This window comes from Carcharodon carcharias, chromosome 9 (assembly GCF_017639515.1).
Source record: "Carcharodon carcharias isolate sCarCar2 chromosome 9, sCarCar2.pri, whole genome shotgun sequence".
NCBI lineage: Eukaryota > Metazoa > Chordata > Chondrichthyes > Lamniformes > Lamnidae > Carcharodon > Carcharodon carcharias.
The window spans coordinates 52,526,999-52,549,517 of NC_054475.1; the positions used below are offsets into that span (position 1 = coordinate 52,526,999).

At 45.7% G+C, this 22,519-nt stretch overlaps 1 protein-coding gene across 1 annotated transcript in view; it reads right to left on the reverse strand.

Annotated features, from left to right (window-relative positions):
- Positions 1-7,302: 7,302 nt before the first annotated feature.
- Positions 7,303-22,519, reverse strand: part of LOC121282409 (inositol 1,4,5-triphosphate receptor associated 2) — a 74,907-nt gene continuing 59,690 nt past the window's right edge. The window contains exons 12-13 of the mRNA XM_041196125.1: positions 17,782-17,913; positions 7,303-9,457 (exon numbers count right to left, since the gene is read on the reverse strand). Of these exons, the coding sequence (XP_041052059.1) occupies positions 9,325-9,457; positions 17,782-17,913 (265 nt within the window). The 3' untranslated portion in view covers positions 7,303-9,324. The remainder of the gene's footprint in view (positions 9,458-17,781; positions 17,914-22,519) is intronic.

A 22,519-nucleotide genomic window follows, 5' to 3' on the forward strand; every position in this document is an offset into this window, starting at 1 on the left:
ACAAATCCCCTGGTTAGTTAGGAGGACTTTGCAGGGTTGATAGGGCTGCGACTGCCGTTGTTGTTTCCAGTGCCTAGGTTGATGCCAGGTGGTCCATCTGGTTTCATTCCTTATTGACATTTTCGTGGCAGTTTGACACAACTGAATGGCTTGCTAGGCCATTTCAGAGGGCATTTAAGAGTCAACCACATTGCTGTGGGTCTGGAGTCACATGTGGGCCAGACCAGGTAAGGACAGCAGATTTCCTTCCCTGGTCACTAGATAATCATGGGCACAGGCCTGAATCTCAGGTGGGTGCCTCCAGCAGATGAGGCTCCCACCCAAAGGAAAATGATCCCCCATAGAACAGAATCACATAATGGATGCTTGTGAATCTCCACAATTATACAAGTTGGCTGTAACATTTGACACTTTCACAACTCAGCTCCTTTAATTCCAGAACCTGCACCTGGAGTTACCAGGTGGTCTGAGGACAAGGATCAAATTAACTCCTCCGCAAACTGCAACATGGTAACACCATGATATCCGTTCCCACAAACTCACTCTGAATCACAACAATTCAGTGCGAATTCAGATTCCTCTCTTAGTTTTCATTGAACTATAGCCGAAGAATGTAAATATTGTGATGACCTTTGACCTGGAAACAGTATCATAAGAAAAATTAGTAAATTCTTGAAAATATCTGGAATCTGTAATCTTTTGAAGGATGTTTGAAAAGAACTCTTGAGAGTTTGCATCAGTTAGAAAGGGATTAATTAGAATTTTCTTTAATAATATGCTAGTTCATGTGGCCTGGAGATCCTTGACCTGGAAGGAGTACCAACAGGAAGGAAGATAAGATTCAGAAGCCAGGGTAGAGACAAAGAGGAACTGCAGCTGGGTAAGAACAGAGAAAGCATTTTTACAAGGAGCTGTGTTTGCAATGCAGTTAGAAAAGGACAGAAAGCTGAAGAGAACATTAGAGCAGAGATTGTGAGCTGGACAATTCTACAGCTCATTTCAGTTTTGTCAGAGTCGACCAGACCATTTTGTAGTTTAAGGGCCTGGCACTTAAAGAGTTAATGTGGGACTGAGTACAGTACTGTCCACACACTGAGGTAAGAGTACAGGTAAGAGTTGGACCTAGACGTCAGTGTAGTGTTGGACAGAGTCGTGTGTAGAAGCAAGCATGGAGACAGCTCCTAGCTTGGACCTTTCCTGTACCTAAGTATATAGTTTTTAGGAGTTAATAACTACTTACTGTTCAACTACCTCAGACTACAAATATCTTAATAAGACCTACCAAATTACCCCCAGCACATGGTGGCAGCAAATGAAACAATTCAAAACATCATAAAGATTTAAGATGAAATTTAAAATCCTGGAAAACTGAAGGAAAAATCAAAGAAACATTTTGACATGAAGAAAAGCTCAAGAAGCCAAGCTGCAGAAGGAAATCGCCAGAGAGAAGTGTCAAAGAAAGGTGTGGAAGCTGAAGGTAGAAATTAAATTCCTCAGTGCAGCAGAAGACTCCTTTGAATCCTATGGAAGTCCAGCTTCAATACCCAGGTTGTGCAGAGTCTGTAGGACCAGCAGGGGTGAGCTAAAAATTTTAAATTCCTGGACATAGGTATTTTTCAACTAGAGGCATGGCAGGGCGGCTCAGACCTGTGTTATGTATCACCTGCAAGATGTGGGAAGTCCTAGATGCTCCTTGAACTCTAACCAACCATGTGTGCAGCAAGTGCCAACAGCTGCAGCTACTTGAGTTCCGGGTTTCAGAGCTTGAGCGGCAGCTGGAGGTACTGAAATGCATCTGCGAAGCTGAGAGTTACATGGATAACACGTTTTTAGACGTGGTCACCAAAGTTCAGGCAGAGAGGGAATGGGTGACCATCAGTCAGAAGAAAGGTGTCAGGCAGGTATCCAGGAAATCCCCAGGGTGCATCTCGCACAAGAACTGTTTTCCCATGTTGGAAAATGGTGAGAGTGACGGTTCTTCTGAGGAGTGCAGCCATGCTCATGGCACTGTGAGTGGCTCCGTTACACAGTGGAGGGGGAAAAAGAGGGGAAAAGCAATAATGGTAGGAGACTCGATAGTAAGGGGAACAGACAGGAGTTTCTGCGGCTGTAGACGTGACTCCAGGATGGTATGTTGCCTCCCTGGTGCCAGAGTCAAGGATGTCACTGAACAGCTGCAGGGCATTCTAAAGGAAGAGAGCAAACAGACAGGGATCGTGGTACATATTGGTACCAACGACATAGGTAGAAAGAGGGATGAGGTCCTGCAAGCAGAATTTAGGGAGCTAGGAAGCAGATTAAAAACAGGACCTCAAAGGTAGTAATCTCTGGGTTACTTCCGGGGCCACGTGCTACTGAGTATAGAAATAGGAGGTTAGTCTAGATGAATGTGTGGCTGGAGAGATGGTGCAGGAGGGAGGGCTTTAGATTTCGGGGACATTGGGACTGTTTCTGGGAGCAGTGGGACCTGTACAAGGTGGACAGGGTGCACCTGAACTGGAATGGGACCAACATTCTTGCGGGGAGGTTTGCTAATGCTGTTGGGGAAGGTTTAAACCAACTTGGCAGGGGCTTGAGATCCTGACAGGATGTTCAGCAGGGGGAGATGCACAGCCAAAATTAGAAGAGAGAGCAAGTGAGTCTGGAAGGCATAGAAATTATAGGCCAGTTAAGGCACAAGGGAGTTTGGCAAGGTTGGATGGTATTTATTTTAATGCAAGGAGTCTGAAGAATAAGCAGATGAGTTGAGGGCACAAATTAACACATGGAAGTGTGATGTCATTGCTGTCACAGAGGCATGGCTGAGAGAGGGGCAGCTCAATATTCCAGGATATATAGGGTCATCAGGCGAGACAGAGAAGCAGGTAAAAAAAGAGGGGGTATTGCAATATTGATCAAGGAATCAATTACAGCTGTAAGGAGGAACTACATCTTAGAAGGCTCCTCAAATGAAGCCATGTGGGTAGAACTTAAAAACAAAAAAGGAGCAATCACATTGCTGGGAATGTAGTATAGGCTGCCAAACAATCAGAGAGAAATAGAAGAACAGATATGTAGGCAAATTTCAGAGAAGTATAAAAATAATAGGGTAGTAAGAGTGGGGGATTTCAACTTCCCCAACATTAACTGGGTTAGGAAATGAAGCCGGGCAAGTGGTAGAGGTATCAATGGGGGAGCACTTTGTAGATAGTGATCATAACTCCATTAGATTCACAGTTGTTATGGAAAAGGACAAGGGTGGGCCAGAAATCAGAGTTCTAAACTGGGGGAAGGCCGATTTTAATAAGATATGATTTGGCCAGAGTGGACTGGGAGCAGCTACTTTTAGGTAAATCTGCGTCAGAGCAGTGGGACTCATTCAAGAAGGAAATAGGGACAGTACAGGGCCAACGTATTCCATTAAAGATAAAGGGTGGGACCAGCAAATTCAAGGATCCCTGGATGTCGAGGGATATACAGGATTGGATAAAGAGAAAAAGGGAGGCTTATGGCAGATACCGAGGGCTCAAAACAGTGGAAGCCCTAAAGGAGTATAGAATGTGTAGAGGGGAACTTAAAAAGAAAATTAGGAGAGCGAAAAGGGGGCATGAAAAAGCATTGGTGGGTAAAATAAAGGAAAATCCAGTTATTTTACAAGTACATTAAGAGTAAGAGGATAATAGTAGGGCCCATTAAGGACCATAGTGGTAATTTGTGTGTGGAGCCGGGAGATGTAGGTAGGGTTCTAAATGAATACTTTGTGTTGGTGTTCACAAGTGACAGGGAAAACAGGCAGAAGGACTGATATAATTAAAGAAATTAGCATAGAAAGGGAGGAGGTTCTAAGTGGTCTGGCAGGCTTAAAAGTAGATAAATCTCCAGGCCCAGATGAAATGTATCCCAGACTGTTGAGTGAGGCAAGGGAGGAGAAATCAGCGGCACTGTCAATAATTTTCAATACCTCTCTGGCCACAGGAGAGGTGCCAGAGGACTGGAGGACAACCAACGTGATACCGTTATTCAAGAAGGGAGGAAGTGATAAACCAGGGAACCACAGGCCAGAGAGTCTAATCTCAGTGGTGGGGAAACTATTGGAAGCAATTCTGAGGGACAAAATTAATCTACACTTGGAGAGGCAGGGATTAATCAAGGACAGTCAGCATGGTTTTGTTGAGGAGAGGTAATGTCTGATCAATTTGATTACATTTTTCGAAGATGTGACCAGGTGTGTAGATGAGGGCAATGCATTTGACGTAGTCTACTTGGACTTCAGCAAGGCTTTTGATAAGGTCCCACATAGGACACTGATAACGAAGGTAAGAGCCCATGGGATCCAAGGCAATTTGGCAAATTGGATCCAGAATTGGCTGAGTGGCAGGAAACAGAGGGTGATTGTCAAGGGGTGTTTTTGTGACTGATACCTGTGTCCACTGTGGTTCCACAAGGATCAGTGTTGGGTCCCTTGCTGTTTGTGGTATATATAAACAATTTAGACTTGAATGTAGGAGGGTTGATCAGTAAGTTCGGGGATGACACGAAAATTGGTGGGTTGGTAAATAGTGAGGAGGATAGCCTTAGATTACAGGAGGATATAGACGGGCTGGTCAGATGGGCTAATCAGTGGCAAATGAAATTTAATCTGGATAAGTGTGAGGTGATGCACTTGGGCAGGCCAAATAAGGCACGGGAATACACAATGAATGGTAGGACTCTGGGAAGTACCGAGGATCAGAGGGATCTTGTTGTGCATGTCTACCAGTTCTTTAAGATAGTGGGACAGGTAGTTAATGTGGTTAAGAAGACAAATGGGATACTTGCCTTTATTAGCTGAGGCATAACCGCAGGGCGGTTATGCTGGAACTGTATAAAAGGCCGGTTAGGCCACAGCTAGAGTATTGCATGCAGTTCTGGAATCCGCATTATAGGAAGGATGTGATTGCACTAGAGAGAGTGCAGAGGAGATTTACCAGGATGTTGCCTGGGCTGGAGAGTTTTAGTTATGAGGAGAGATTGGATAGACTGGGGTTATTTTCCCTAGAGCAGAGGAGATTGAGGGGGGACAAGATTGAGATGTATAAAATTATGAGGGGCATAGATAGGGTAGACAGGAAGGAGCTTTTCCCCTTGGTGGAGGGATCAATAACCAGGGGGCATAGATTTAAGGTAAGGGGCAGGAGATTTAGAGGGGATGTGAGGAAGAATTTTTTCACCCAGAGGGTGGTGGAAGTCTGGAACTCACTGCCTGAAAGGGTGGTAGAGGCAGAAACCCTCTTAACATTTAAGGCGTATTTGGATGCGCACTTGCGATGCCATGACATACAATGCTATGGGCTTAGTGCTGGAAAATGGGATTAGAATAGTTAGGTACTTGCTTGACCTGCACAGACTTGATGGACCAAAGGGCCTTTTTCTGTGCTGTAGACCTCTATGATCATAGCTAACCTGAAAAATGTTAAATACTGCAGGGTTTAGAAATTGCTGTTTAAATCGCAGCCCGAGAAACCCGATTCCCGAGTTGGTGCCTGAAAGCATGGCAGCTGAGCATGCTCTCAACAAAAAAAAATAATTAATTAAAAATTAATTGCAACTGAGTAGGCAGCTTTAAACACCCAATGAGAGCTGGGACTCAACGGTTCCGAGACCATAGAACATTGCTCTAAAGCGAGAAAAACTCTACGAGTTGATCCAGGCAGCCACTATTGAAAAAAAATTGAAACACTAAGATCACAAACACCGCAACTGTAAGACCCCACCAAAACCAGCAAGCACGTAACATTTACAACCCTCTGGCACCATCCTTGTATCTGAGGAGGATTGGAAGACTGTGTTCAGAACACCTATAATTTCTACCCGTAATTCCCCAATATCCTAGGATGTATCCCATTTAGACCAAGTGACCTACCCACTTTAAGTATCCAGTGTTCCGAAAACCACCTAGTTTACCATAGCTTTGATCTTGGTAAACGCCAATGCAAAGTACTCATTTGACACTTCAGTTATGCCGCTACCTCTACCAATATTTCTCCAATATTGTTTCTAATTGACCCACCATTCCTCTGACAACATTTTTTCTGCAGCGGTTCAAGATGGCAACTCACCACCACCTCCTCAAGAGCAATTAAGGATGGGCAATAAATGCTGGCCTAGCCAGTGACGTCCACATCCCGTAAATGGAAAAAAATGAAATAGGACCAGGAGTAGACTATATGGTCCAACAAGCCTACTCTGCCATTAAATAAAATGATGTCTGATATCAGGCTTCAACTCCACTTTACTGCCCGCTTCTCATTTCCCTTGATTCTCTGAGAGACCAAAATTCTGTCTATCTCAGCCTTAAATGTATTAAATGATGAAGCCCCCACAACCCTTCTGTGGTAGTGAATTCTGAAGATTCACAACCCCGTGAGTGAAGAAATTTCTCTTCATCTCAGTGCTAAATAATCAGGTGCTCATCCTAAGACTGCCCCTGTGTTTCCTCAGCCAGAGAAACAAACTCTGTGTCTACTCAGTCAAGCTATCTTCAGAATCTTGAATGTTTCAATGAGATCACCTCTTATTCTTCTAAACCCCATATATATAGACCCAATTTACTCAGCTTCTCATCATAGGACAGCCCTGTCATCCCAGGGAATAATCTAAAGAACCTTCGCTGTACTGTCTCCAATGCAAGTGTATCCTTCCTTAAATATGGAGACCAAAACTGCGCACAGTATTCCGGGAGTGATCTCACCAAGGCCCTATATAATTGTAGCAGGACTTCTTTAGTCTTGTACTCCAATCTCTTTGCAATAAAGACCAACATGCCATTTGCCTGCCTAATTGCTTGCTGCAGCTGCATGTTAACTTTCCGTGTTCCTTATACGAGTACATCCAAGTTCCTTTGAACATCAACATTTACAAGTTTCAAGCCTTTAAAAAAATATTTTAGAAGACCTTTGTATTCACTTTGATGTTAACCATCAATCTATTCTCCTAATGTCCTTTGTCTCTCATATTTCCTCTTCTCCTCTGAACTTTCCATATTCAGCTTTTATTACCAAACTGACATGTCATACACCCCTTTTTCAAGCTTCATTCTACTCTCTAGCTCCTTTGTAATTCATCCAACGAGATCTGGCTTTGCTTCTCCCCACTTAGACTATACCCTCTTTAAAGGGTGCCCATCACTCAATTCCACTTTTGCCTGCTAGTTTTTCACCCCAATTTGCAAGGGTCAGATCCCTCTTGAGAAAGTGCCCTTCTCCAGTAAAGTATTTTTTAAAATTCTAGATAGCTCCTTGTTCTTCTTCATAATCAATCTAAATAACATGGAAACCAGAATTATTCATAGTATTCCAAGTGTGGTTTAATCAAAATTTGATACAAGGTTAACACAGCTTCTTTGTTTTTCAATTCTTTCCCTTTAGTAATTTGTTTTATAGACTTGTTAACCTGCGTCACTTCTTTTGTAATTTGTGATGTGTACGCCAGATCCTTATTCTCCTTTATTCTTAGTCTTATTCTCCAAGCAGTATGACCTCTTTATTTATCTTACCTGAGTGCAATACTTCACAATTATCTATACTGAAATTAATTTACATGCCCATGTGTGGGTTTTGATCATCATAGATATGTATAGGACTTTATCATTTTCAATATATGTGTAAGACCATTATCCTGAATGATTTATCCATTTCTTACATATTACAAACTTAATTAAGACCTTGGAAAGGGTTCAGGGAGGTCTTCCAGGATGTTACCTGGAATGAGGGCCTTCAGTTATGAAAAGTTAGACCTTCTCCTTGGAAAAGGAGGTGACCTAATAGATATTTCAGATGTTTCAAATTTGCAGCATCCGCAGTATTTTGCTTTTAGCTTTGACCTAATAGATGGATGTTTTCAAGATGATGAGAGGTTTTGATAAAGAGTAGATAGAGAAAAAAATATTCCTTCTGGCCTGTGGATCAAAAACTATACATCATAGATTCAGAGATGAGGAGAATTGTGTCCACACAGAAAGTTGTCAGGATCTGGAACATTCTGCTTAAGAACCTCATATTTGTGTCATCACTAAATCCACCTCCGCAACATCGCTCTACTTCTATGTGCCATTTCAGCTCACCTCCTGCTGAAGCCCTCATTCATGCCTTTGTTACTTCCAGTTTCAACCATTCCAATGCACTCCTGGCTGGCCTCCCACATTCTACCCTCTGTAAACTTGAGGTCATACAAAAGTCTCTTGCCCATGTCTTAACTTGCACCAGGTCCCATTTCTCTATCACCCCTGTGTTCGATGACCTACATTGGCTCCCAGTCATGCAACATCTTGATTTTAAAATAACCTTCCTTGTTTTCAAATCTCCATGGCCTTCTCCTCCCTATCTCTGTAATCTCCTCCAGCCCCACAACTCTATGAGATATCTTCACTCCTCTAATTCTGGATTCTTTTGCATTCCGAATTTTAATTGCTCGACTGTTCGTGGCATTGTGTTCAGTTGTCAAGGCCCTAAGCTCTAGAATTCCCTCTGCCGCTACACCATTCTGCCTCTCTACCTCTCTCTCCTCCTTTTAGACAAGTCTAAAATCTACATCTTTGACCACACTTTTGGTCATCTAACCTAATAGTCCCTTATGTGGCTTGATATCATACTTTGATTTATAATGCTCTTTTGAAGTATCTTGTAATGTTTTATTACATTAAAGGTGCAATATAAATATAAGCTGTTGTTGTAAAAAGATGATGGAAGCTGATCCCAGAAATAATTTAAAAAGGGATTTGAGCAGACACTTGAGGATGAGCAACTACAGAATTAGTTACGAGAAACAAAAATGTAGAACTGAGTGGAACTGTTTGGACAGTCTCAGTTCTAATCTCAGTGAAAGCAGAATCACAGAACTGGTAATAACTTGGTCAGTGGCCACATTTTGACTGGGTTGGAAATCTGTTACACCAGTGCACTGGAGATGCTCTTCTATGGAGGTTGGGCTGAAACACATTGCTGGGGCAATGAAGAGGGAGATTTAATCCTGCTATATCAGAGCTGATTGTGTTTGATGCTATCACTAAATGCCCTAAGTTTAACATGTTCCATAATCCCAGTATTAACATACTTCCCCTTAGTGATCTCAAATTGTTCCCACTTTAAAAGTAAACCAAAACCTGATTTCACTTGGAATTTTAATGTGGGTCTGACTTGAAATTTTCAATGGACCAACATGTTCTTTAGATGTTGTGAATTAGGGAATCTGCAATCAAATTTTTTTGATGGTTTTCAGACAGGATCTTCATTGGGAGCTTCTCAGAAGCATCTCTACGGTAAGGATGATAGCGGACGTGTAGATCTGTTGACATCTTTGCACGGTGTTTCAATGCCAGACACCTAAGGAAAATGGTTGCAGCAGCCATGCAACGATGAGGGTCAATGCGACAGAGGTGAGTATCATCTGGTAGTTCTGAAGCAAACAAGATATCCCTGATGAAGGAGGAAGCCGCTCCAACCTGAGGAAAGAAAAAAACTTGCATTTCTATAGGACCATTCACGACGTCAGGACGTTCATACCGACTCGAAACATTATCTCTGTTTCTCTCTCCACAGATGCTGTCAGACCTGCTGAGTTTTTCCAGCATTTTTTGTTTTTGTTTCAGGTTTCCAGCATCCACAGTATTTTGCCTTTTTTTTTGTGATGTTGGTTGAGTGATAAATATTGGCCAGGACACTGGGGAAAACTCCCCTGCTCTTCTTTGAAATAGCGTTCTGAGATCTTTTACAGCCATCTAAAAGAGTGAATGAGGATGTGATTAGCATCTCATTCAAAAGATGACACCTTGGTCGGAATTTTACAGCCCTTCCCATCAGCGGGATCCTCCGTTCCTGCCAAAGTCAATGGACTTTTGAACAGCTTGCCACATTTTACGGACCCAGTGCAACAAGGTGATAAAATTCCGCCCCTTAAACAGTGCAGCACTCCCTCAGTACTGCAATGGAGTGTTATCCTGGATGATACGCCCAGGTCTGTGCAATGGGGCTTAAAATCACAATAATCTGACTCAGAGGCAGGAGTGCACTCTGAGTCATGGCTGATGAGAGAAGCAGTTACTAGCCTGACCAAGGGTGTTGGTAGGTGGGAACTCATCAATGGTAATGCCATTGAATGTCAAGGGGAGGTAGTTAGGTTCTGTCATATGAATATAAAAAAGAGCAGGAGTTGACCATATGGCTCATTGAGCCCACTCAACCATTCAGTGCGATCATGGCTGACCTTAGGCTTCAACTTCACTTTCCCACCTGTTCCCCATACCCCTTGCTTCCCTGAGAGATCAAAAATCTGTCTCTCCCAGCCTGAAATATATTCAACAAATTCCAAAGACTCACAATCCTTTGAGAGAAGAAATTTCTCTTCATCTCAGGCTTAAAGGATCAGCCCCTTATCCTGAGACTGTGCCTCCATGCCTGGCATTTGTGTGGCATGAACGTTACTCATTACCTATCAGCTGCAGTCTGAATGTTGTTCAGGTTTTGCTGCATGCAGACACAGACTCTTTTTATATCTGAGGAGCTCCGAATGGAACCGAGCACTGCAATCTTCAGTGAACATAGAATAGTAGAGTGGACACAACATAGAAGGCCTTTCAGCCCATCGTGTCAATGCTGGCCTTCAAGGAGCAATTTAGCTAGTGCTATTGCACCACCATTTCCCTGTAGCTCTACACATTTATCCTTTTCAGATAATAATCCGATTCTCTCTTGAATGTCTCAATTGAACCTGCCTCCTTCAAACTCGCAGGCAGTGCATGCCAGATTCTAACCACTCACTGCGTGAAAAAGTTTCTCCTTACGCCACCATTGCTTCTTTTGCCAATTACTTTAAACCTGTGCCCTATGGTTGCTCTCGATCCTTCCACCAATGGCAACAGTTTCTCCCTACCCTGTCCTGACCCCTCATGATTTTGAATACCTCAATCAAATCTCCTCTCAACCTTCTCTTCTCCAAGGAAAACAGTCCCAACTTCTCCAGTCCATCAACAGAACTGAAGTTCCTCATCCCTGGGACCATTCTCATGAATCTTATCCGCACCCTTTCTAATGTCTTCACATCCATCCTAAAATGTCGTCTCCGCCCTTAGGGTGCTCTGCAGCTGTTCAGTGACATCCTTCACTCTAACACCAGGGAGGCAACATACCATGCTGGATTGACGTCAGCCTCCGCAGAAATGCCTGTCTGTTATCTAACTGTCAAATCCCTATCACTGTCTTCCAGTCTCCTCAGTTGAGCAAGCCATGGTGCCATTTTTCCATCACTTTTTTTGAACTCAAGTGCAGCCTGGTCCACTGTCTGCTGCTGACTCTCTCTCCAGGTAAGTCATCCCCACTTCTGACCTTATGATGGAAGGAAGATCATTGATGAAGCAGCTGAAGATGGTTGGGCTGAGGACACTACCCTGAGAAACTCCTGCAGCCATGTCCTGGGGGTTGAGATAATTGGCCACAGCCATATTACTAGGTATGACTCCAGCCATCTAGACAGTGGAGGGGTTTCCCACCTAATTCTCATCGATTTCAATTTTACCAGGGGTCCTTGATGCCACATTCAGTCAATTGCTGCCTTGATGTCAAGAACAATCACCTTCAACTCACCTCTTGAATTCAGCTTTTTTGAACATGTTTGGACCAGCGCCGTAATGAGGTCAGGAGCTGAGTGGTCCTGATGGAACCCAAACTGAGCGTCGGTGAGCAGGTTATTGCCATGCACTTGACAGCACTATTGGTGACACCTTCCATCATTTTTCAGCTGTTTGAGAGTAGATGATGGGGCAGTAATTGGCCAGATTGGAATATTCTGATTATTATAGACAGGACATACCTGGACCATTTTCCACATTTTTAGGCAGCTGCCAGTGCTGTAGATGTACTGTAACAGCTTGGTAGTGGCTAGGCTAGCTCTGGAGCGCAAGTATTCAGCATGACAGCTGGGATGTTGTCCAGCCCCAGAATATTTGCTGCACAGCGTGTGCTCAGCCATTTCTTGATATCACGTGGAGTGATTTGAAGTGACTGAAGACTGGCATCTGTGATGCTGGGGACTTCAGGAGGAGCCAAGATGAATCATCCACTCAGCACTTCTGGCTGAAAATGGTTGCAAATGCTTCAACTCTGGGCAGAATTTTCCGAGTCCGCTGGCGGCGGGCGTGATAGGTGGCATGCGCGGAAAATATGGCGCAGCCTGCTTCATGACGGCATGAAGGCAGATCGCGATCATCCGCTCAGCCCACCAACAGCCGGCTGCATTTCCCACCTTTGGTTGGCAGGGAGCTAATTGTAATACATTAGCATATAATTAAAAGGCGACCCCGCCAGGCTCTTGCAGCCCCACTGTGTTGTCCATCCACAGGCAGTGGGAAAGCATGCCAATGTGTTTCACAACCATGCAACTGTGCACTTGTGGCCTTCACTTTGGAGGAACTGAGGTGAATGAGCAGCAGCGTTCTCCATGGCTCGCCCATTGTTTACAGGCCTCATGGGTGCTGGGAGGGCAGGGGCAACTGATCCCTTGCCCCGGAGGCAACTGTTGAGGGGTGGGGGTGTCTAGGGGTAATTGCTGGTCAGCCTCGGAGGTGACTCCTGAGGGTGGGGGTGGGGGGTGTCAAGTGCTGCCCTGGTGCTGCATCCCGCACACAGGCAATCGAGGTGGGGGCAGGGTAAGCGAGGGAAATGGCCAAGCATTAGGGGCACCTGTATAAACTGACCATGCCTCTGCAACTGAGACAGATCAGGCGCAGCCATTGATATGATTGGGGTCTGGCTCCTGGCCTGCCCGTCCATGCAAGCAATGCAGAGGCACCAAAGGGCCACCAAGTACTACATACCTTACCATCCCCCGACACCCCCTCAACCCCCGGTACATACTTCGAGTCCACCACCACTTTATTGGTGCAGCTGGACTGAACACATTGTACAATCTCCTTGCCAACACTGGCCATGTAGCAGTCACTGCTGGAGGCATTCACAGCCCTTTGCAATCTCAGCATCTCACTTTGACCAGTGTCCCCTATGTCGCAGGCTGACAGGGCAGTCATGCAGTGCACTCATCTCTGGCCATCTGAGGGGTGGCCAGCACTCTCCAGGAAGTGTTAAGGGGCGGTCACACAGGCCAGAGAAGGTACTAAGTACAGTCATGATAACCACGTCTCTCTCTCTCTTTCATGCTGCAGGAGGACCACGTGAGGATCATGGATCCTGGTGACCTAGCTGTATGTGCCTGATGGCCTACAGGGACTCTAGAAGATGGAGGAGAGAGTGACTGAGGCTCCTGGCTGTGTAAAGGCAGGAGCAGGAACCTCATGAAGGGGCAGCAGGGGCTCCTGCATACGCTGCCCAGGAGTGACAGCGAGCCGTGGCTGCTCGGCGCCTAGTGACACCCAGGGTCTATAGATGCCACCTGCCATTCCTGCAGATGAGGGAGAACCAGTGTCACCGACGACTGTGCATATCTAGGGACCTGGTAGCTCACATCTGCCACTTACTGTAGGACTTGGCGCCAATGGGACATGGAGGGCATCCACTGCCAGTGGCTGTGAAAGTGACTGCAGCACTCATTTTCTATGCCAATGGCTCCTTTCAGGGCTCCACAGGCGACCTCTGTGGGATTTCACAATCCGCCACCGACAAATGCATCCATGAGGTCACGGATGCCATCTTCTCCATAGCACACAACTTTGTGCATTTCACCCGGGACCAGGACAGCCAGGATGCAAGGGCCATTGGATTCGCCCTGATCACGGGGTTCCCACAGGTGCAGGATGCGATTGACTGCACTCATGTGGTGCTCAGATCTCTGTCGCTGCACTCAGTGGACTTCATCAACCTCAAGGGCTTCCACTCACTGAACGTGCAGCTGGTACGCACATTGTTTCCAGGGAGTGCGCACGATGCCTACATCCTGAGACGCTCACAGATCTCTGCAGTCTTCCGGGGTCAACAAAGGCTGCAGGATTGGCTCCTTGGGGACAAGGGCTACCCACAGAGGCTGTGACTGATAATACCTGGGCAGCAGCCTCAGACTGCAGCAGAGCGACGCTATAATGAGGCTCATGCTGCAACTCACAACTTTGTAGAGCAGGCCATTGGAATACTGAAGATGCGGTTCCGGTGCCTGGACCAGTCTGGTGGAGACCTGCAATACAGAGGGTGTCACACATCATTGTTGTCTGCTGCACCCTTTACAACCTGGTGCTCCAACTGGGAGAGGAGCTGGCTGTGGAGGATATGGAGGAGCTGTACATCTTCTCCGATGAGGAGGATGCTGATGGAGATGACGGTGAGGGGGACCTTGGTGGTGATGATGACGGGGATCAGGCTCTTACACAAGTTAGACAAGGCAGGCGCACTCAGGAGGCCCTCATAGCTGCCAGATTTGTGGAAGATGATGATGACATGCAGTGTCCCCATAGATCCTCACATCGCAGTTGTGAATGTTTGACTCCAGTCTGGCTTAAGGCAGCACCAATACCCTCTGTGAGAACGCTCCTGTCATGGAGATCCAGCGGATGCCACAATAGTCGCTCGATCGCAGGAGGATGATGACAACATGCAGTGAGGACACTCCATAAGTCTTCACACAGCCTCTGAGAATGTCTGACTCAGGTCTGGCAGCGGGCAATTCACTTGCGCTCCATGATCAGGGCCATCTCAAAGACGCAGCCATGAAACTTTAGTCGCATCTGATGCTGTGTCTGCCTTCAGCACCTCAGCCCTTCAGGAGCTGGTGCACAGCACCATTGGTCACAGATGCTGGTGTGATGGGGGCCAGCCCCACCTTTAAGGTGCTGAGAGCAAACAGAGACAATGAGAGAGCTCTATGACGCGTTCCCGCTACATTCTGACAGCAATGACCAGCACTACCTAGATGCAGACATCAGTAATGTTTCCAGGGAGTGTGAGGTTGGACCATCACTTTGGTCTGAAAGCTGCACAAAGCACAGGGAAGAGGCCCTGGACTGAGACACCTGCCTTTATCTTGTGCAGAAAGGTTTCATATCTGAGTGACAAGAACACTGTTCATCAGAACAAGGAGCCATAGACAGGGAGACATTCTTAGGAGTTTATTGACAATAGTGAACATTATGTACAAGTGATCAACCCCCGTTGCCAAGCTGTAAAACTACTTTTACATAACTTTCCTAATGCTGCTGCCTCAGCTTGGTGCTCCCTGGACATCGAGCAGAGGTGGAGGCAGCCTGCTGACTGCTATGCCCTATCTGTGATGACTTTGGCAGGTGTCCTCTGGAGGGCCGAGACTTGGAGGGCCCCAGCCTGCTTTCAGGGTCCTGCTGTGTGGCAATGACACCCTCCTTGGCCTGTGGAGCTGGAGCTGTTGGGGTCACAGGAGGAGGGGATTTGATGGGCTGGTCACTCGCAGAGTCACCAGGTTGGATGGCCCTGGGGTGTGCACCTGTTGATCCTCCTCCCTATGGGTGCCCGAGGGCCCCTGGCTGACTCTGTGAGTGGAAGGGGTAGCTGGAGAGAGATCAAGCTGCCCAGCACTCCTCTCGAATACACACTGTTGGAGGCCAACTATGGCATCAGCAATGGAGTTAAGCCCGCGTAGCAGTGCAGGAGTGACGTCTTGGACCAAGGTCTCCATGGCAGCCACCATCCTACCAGTGTTGACCTTGGTGTGTTGGCATGCCAGCGCTATCACCTCAGCCTGAAGACGGACAGACTCCCCCATCGTGCCTTGCAATCTGAGAAGTGCAGTGGCCATCCCTTCCTGATGTTCCCGAGCTTGCCTTTGCAGCTTCAGCAACTGTGACATGACCGAGTCCAGATGCTCATCATCTGACTTAGACTCAGCAACGTTCTGGCCTCCAGCAGTCCTCCGAGTGCCAGGGACCTGGGCAGTCCATGCCTCCACCTGCTGTGGACCAGAAAGTGCAATGTGCTCACCAGATTGTGATCCCAGGGCTACTCTAAAGCTAGGTCCCACCGAGGTGTGTGTCCCTGTGCTGGTGGAGGGTGTGGGTGAGTGCTGTGACGGGACTTCAAGGAGGGTGCCTTCAGATTCCTCTTCAGAGGTTTCTTCAGAGCTTGTTTGGAGGCTCTGAGTTGTGGACTCCGTCGGCTGTTTTGGCAGATGTGTCTGCGAAAGCAAGGGGAGATAATTAATGCATGGCAGTGGCCTGTGAAACAGGACACATCACTCACAGCATGGCTGTCTGATGGATGTTGCACTGCTGGATCCTCACTTGGTAGAGCAGCGCCGACCTCACCGTCAGCACAGGACCGGTCCCAGTCATCGCTGGCCAGCTGGATGGCTCTGTTTTTGAATTCTGTCAGAACTTTGATCTCTGGCATCCCTTCACCTGCCTGTGACCTTTCCCTCCTGTTATGTACCAGTTTGTCCTGCATGGATAGAGATGGGGACAGTGTATCAGGGCCTGGTGATAAGTATGCCTGGTCTGTGTGGGTGGTGAGTGGTCCCATGGACAAGATGAGGACAATGACTGTGTGTGTGAAAGAGTGAATGGTGATGCCCCTTAAGCTGGCAGTGAGTGAGGGCCCTGTTGGTGTGTGCTGGGTTTGTGAGTGTGTGAGTTGGGAGTGATGAAAAGAGTGACTTACCCTGGTGGAACAGAGAAGATCATTCATCCTTTTGCGGCACTGGGTGGCTGCCCTCCTCTGCAGGGTGTTTGCGCTGACCACCGTTGCCACCACCTCTCAAGCCGGGTTGGTGACATTGCGACCCATCTTGTCGCCAGAACAAATCCCATCCGCCTCCACAACATCCAGCAGTCAATCGAGGGACACATCATTGAAGCAGGGGCTGCAGTCTTTTTGCCTTTGCTGGCCATATCTACCGGACAGTGGTGGTGAGCTGGTGGTGATCAGTGCTTTGCTGGCGGGTGCCTTTTAAAAATGGCGGCTGGCATGGTGCAAAAGCGGGATGATGGCAAGCGGGCGAATGAGAACTCATCTGCCATGGAAACAGCGTGTTTCCCGGGAATGCATAAATAATGAGGTGGGCTCGGGAAGATATGGCGTGAAAACCAGCCATTTTCGTTGGTGGGTAGGACTCCATTTTACCCGTCTGCTATGGCAATTAGTGCAATTCCAGGCCTAACAATGATATGCAGATGTATTACAATGAGGTTGTTGACATCCAATGGCAGGAAATGTGGCCCACCGTCGACAGGCTGAGCGGACGATCGCAAACTGGTTTCACGCCGTCATGAAACCGATCACGCCATAATGTCCAATTACGCCACCAAACACTCCCGACACTGGAGGGCATAGAAAATCCTGGCCTTGGGCATTTTAGTACATTAAGGTGCTATGTAAATGCAAGTTTTTGCGGAAACCGAACACCTGGAACCTCTGCTAAATCATGTGGGCCTTTCTGGCACCCAGCCTTAGCAAAGCTGGCAAGTTTACATTGGCATTGCAGTTGGGTGTGACAGGATCTGACCATCCTACTCCTGGCGATGCTAGTGTTCCTGTAGGGCCCAGCTGACAAAAAGCAAACAGTCTTCCCGAAAACACAAAATAAGACCCCACAGCAGAAAATTGGAAGAGTGCTTTCACGCAATAGGAGTTGGAAATAAAAACAGAATGTGCTGGAAACATACAGAAAGACCAGCAGCATCCAAACAGGAGAGAGAATCATTAGATGGGCTCATTTCAGTAGAACTTTCTCTTTCAAATGCTGATTCACTTGAAATGCACTTCCTTCATTATCTCTTCTAATTTTGGATTTCCATGATTCCTGGTTTTCATCTAACCTCTGTCGGGAATTGCGCTTGCTGTTGCCTCAGGCTGTGTTACTCACGTCAATGAGCTCTCGCTTGTTGTGTCCGAAATCCATTCATCTCCGTCCTCAGTCTCATTCTCTGTCTCTGTAGCCTCACTGTTCAATGTTTCACTCTCTGTTATAATACCTATTTTTTCTTCCTGGTTTTGCCTATAGGATATAAAATAGAAAGAGGAGAGTGTCAATTGATTCACTCCCAAGCAGCACCAAATATCCCAAACTCTAATGCCTAAAGGTCAGAAATGACCTGGACCTGCGGAACTATCTTTGGAGCCACTCACTCTCCAATAGCATTTTTTATTCACTCATGGGATGTTGGCGTCACTGGCTAGGCCAGAATTTACTGCCCTTGTTCAGAGGGCATTTTTAAGGGTGAACCACATTGCTGTGGGTCTGGAGTCACATGTAGGCCAGGCCAAGTAAGGGCATTAGTGATAAAAACAAAAAACTGCGGATGCTGGAAATCCAAAACCAAAAACAGAATTACCTGGAAAAACTCAGCAGGTCTGGCAGCATCGGCGGAGAAGAAAAGAGTTGATGTTTCGAATCCTCATGACCCTTCGACAGAACTGTTCTGTCAAAGGGTCATGAGGACTCGAAACGTCAACTCTTTTCTTCTCCGCCGATGCTGCCAGACCTGCTGAGTTTTTTCAAGGGCATTAATGAACTAGATGGGATTTTACAACAATCAGCAATGGTTTCATGGTCATCAAACTTTTAATTCTAGATTTTCATTGAATTCAAATTTCGCCATCTACCATGGTGGGATTCAAACCCAGGTCCCCAGAGCATTACCCTGAGTCTCTGGAACACTAGTCCAGTGACAATGCCACTGCCTCCCCCGATAGTGGAACAGGTCCGACTGAAGACTAGTCTGAAATAACAAGTCCTTCCAGGGAGGGAAAGTGACATTGAGACACTGGCCCAGAATTTCCTGGAGACTTGTGCATCTGTGGAACTGGATTAATTTTCCTGCATAAGATGGAGGAAATTATGGTGTAAATGAGTTGTGCCATTACTTGCACTATGCCCCATGTGTGTATTAATAATGACAGAAAGGCACCAATCACTCATAAGAGATTGTGCAAACATGCTGAGAGTTCATTATATATACACGGATAGAAAGCTTGGGGACATGAGGGCTACAGAGCTGTGCAGTTGTGCTCTGCTCCAGGCCAAGTGAAACTGAAGCTTGATCACATGACACGCTTCCCTTAAAGTAATGACATGCTGCTACCCCTTAAAGGCATTTTACAACATGCCCTAATTTCCTGGGTATTTTTACATCTCACTGCCAGGCCTATGAAACATTGATTTTCATATATACACCCACTTCCCTACCCCAATTTAAGCCAACGACGATTGTGAATTTCCTGGATTGACAGTAGTTTTCCTGCTGCAACCTCTTGGATTGAATAATAATGGGACAGGTCCCTAAGTATCAGCATGATTGACATCTCTATCATGACTGTCAGCCTGGGTGGGCCATGAAATCCTTGAAGCTTCTGGTCTACAGCCTGAAATCATGTGAATGGACCTTTCTATAGTATAATAAAAAATAGGCTTTGACATTCCATCATTAAAAATAAGTTATCGTTGTGTCCATTCTGAAGTAGAACTCTCGAGGTAGGTGCAATATGAAATTACTTTATCTATGAACCTATTTAAATACAAGTGTTTAAAATAATTGCTAAAAATATAATCACAAGTCTTTCTTGGTGTACTTAGTACCGAGCCAAGGCACATCAAAGACTCTTCGTCATTGTGTGTTTTATGCATTGTGCATGTGGTGTTGGACACTAGAGTATCTGTACACATCATTGATAAAAGCGAGGGTTTGTTTCAGCTGAAACTTTTTAGGCAATTCAAGTTACGAATGTCATCTTTTAAATAAACGGTGAAGAAAAATCAATAAGTCTCAAACTTAGAACGCCCCCGAGAACTGAACAAAGCAGCTGAGTGCATGCATAACTAAAACAATCATCGATAAGTGCAGCACACTGAAAGGATTTAAAATTCCCTATGTCATAGAATCATAGAATTATTGAAACTTAGAGTCCAAGAAGAGGCTATTTGGCCCATCGTGCCTGTGCTGGCTCTTTGAAAGAGCAGTCCTGCCTAGTCCAAAACTCCCATTTTTTGTCAGTCCAACTCTATTAAAATTGTTTATGGAATCAACTTCCATCACCTTTACAAGTAGAGCTGTTGGAGTTTAAAAAAAAATTTCCTCATCTCCCTTTACATATTTTGTGAATGCTTTTAAATGTATGACCTTTGGTTATTGGCTCACTAGCCAGAAAGACCAGCCTTTCTCTAACTTTTCTATCAAAATTCTCAACATCTTGAAAACCTCAATTAAGTCACATTCTACCTTCTGTGTTCCAAGGAGAGCGGTCCTAACTTGTCCAGCCAATTTTTAGTCTTATCCATACCAACCTACCAACTTTGTTCATTGTTACAAATGGGCCTTGGCCATTGGCTGCATCACTTTGCTCCTCATTTGCTACTATGGTCCAAATACTTTAAAGGAAATCTCAGCATCATGCAAAGAGAAGATTGAGGTGTGAAATGTCTTCATTTAATCTTGTTACTCATGAGAACAAAGTTTTTCAGTATCTTGAGATTCTTTTAGAATATTCAAATTCCCCCAATGATTTAGGGAGATTAGCCCTGTTTGCTATGGAGTTTCAAGTGCTCATCTAAATACTTCTTAAGTGTTGTGGAGGTTCCTGCCTCTACCATCCCTTCAGGCAGTATGTTCCAGATTTCAACAACCCTCTGGGTGAAAAAAAATGTCCTCAAATCCCCTCTAAACCTGCTGCCCCTTACCTATTCCCCCGGTTACTGACACCTCCACTAAGGGGAAAGGTTTCTTTCTATCTACAATATCTATGCCCCTCATAATTTTGTACACCTCTATCAGGTCCCCCCTCAGCCTCCTCTGCTCTAAGGGAAACAACCCCAGCGTATCCAGTCTCTCTTCAAAGCTGAAACGCTCCAGCCCAGGCAACATCCTGGTGAATCTCCTCTGCACCCTCTCCAGTGCAATCACACCCTTCCATAGTGTGGCGATCAGAACTGCACACATTACTCCAGCTGTGGCCTAACTAGCGTTTTATAAAGCTCCAACATAACCTCCTGCTCTTATATTCTATGCCTCAGCTAATAAAGGCAAGTATCCCATATAACCTTCTTATCTATTTGTGCTGCTGCCTTCAGGGATCTATGGACATGTACACCAAGGTCCGTCTGATCCTCTGTACTTCCTAGGACCCTATCATTCATTGTGTATTCCCTTGCCATGTTAGTCCTCCCAAAATGCATCACCTCACACTTCTCAGGATTAAATTCCATTTGGCACTGCTCTGCCCACCTTACCAGCCCATCTGTATCATCCTGTAATCTAAGGCTTTCCTCTTCACTATTTACGACACCACCAATTTTCATGTTATCTGCAAAATTACTGATCATACCTCCTACATTCAGATCTAAATCATTAACATACACTAGAAACTGCAAGGGTCCCAGCACTGATCCCTGCAGTACATCACTCATCACAGGTTTCCAAATGCAAAAACAACCTTTGACCATCACCCTCTGCCTCCTGCCACTAAGCCAATTTTGGATCCAATTTGCCAAATTGCCCTGGGTCTCGTGGGCTCTTACCTTCTTGACCACTCTCCCATCCGCGACCTTGTCAAAAGCCTTACTGATGTCCATGTAGACTACATCAAGTGCATACCCTCATCTACACAACTAGTCACCTCCTTGAAAATTTTAATCAAATTTGTTGGACATGATCTCCCCCTGACAAAGCCATGCTGACTATCTCTTATTAATCTCTGCCTCACCAAGCGGAGATTAATCCTGTCCCTCAGAATTTTTTCCAATACTTTTCCTACCACTGATGTTAGACTCAATGGCCTGTAATTACCTGCTTTATCCCTACTATCCTCCCTGAATAACGATACCACATTTGCTGTCCTCCAGTCCTCTGGCACCTCCACTGTGGCCAGAAAGGATTTGAAAATTAGTGTCACAGCCCCTGCAATCTCCTCCCTTGCCTCACATAGCAGCCTGGGATACATCTCATCTGGGCCTGCGGATTTATCCACTTTTAAACCCGCTAAAGCCACTAACACCCCCTTCCTTTCAATACTAACTTGTTCAAGTATATCACATTCCCCTCCCTGATTTCTACACCTTCATCCTTCTTCATAGTGAACACAGGTGAACAGTAATCATTTGAAACCTCAGCTACTTCCTCTGGCTCCACACACACATTGCTACTTTGGTCCCTAATGGGCCCCACTCTTTCCCTGGTTATCCTCTTGCGCTTAATATATTTATAAAATGCCTTGGGATTTTCCTTTATCTTGCCCATCATTGTTTTTTAATGCCCTCTCTTCACTCTCTTAATTACTTTTTTAAGTACCCCCAATACTTTCTATAGTCCTCAAGGGCTTCCGCTGTTTTCAGCCTTCTGTATCTACCATAAGCCTCCTTTTTTTCTCCTTATCCAATCCTCTATCCCTTGATATCCAGGGTTTCCTGGACTTGTTTGTCCTACCTTTCACCTTTATGGGAACATGTTGTCCCTGAACTCTCACTATTTCCTTTTTGAATCACTCTCACTGGTCTGATGTCGTCTTTCCTACAAGTGGCTACTCCCAGTCCACTTCGGCCAGATCCTGTCTTATCATATTGAACTTAGCCTTCCCCCAATTCAGGACCTTTATTTCTGGTCCATCTTTGT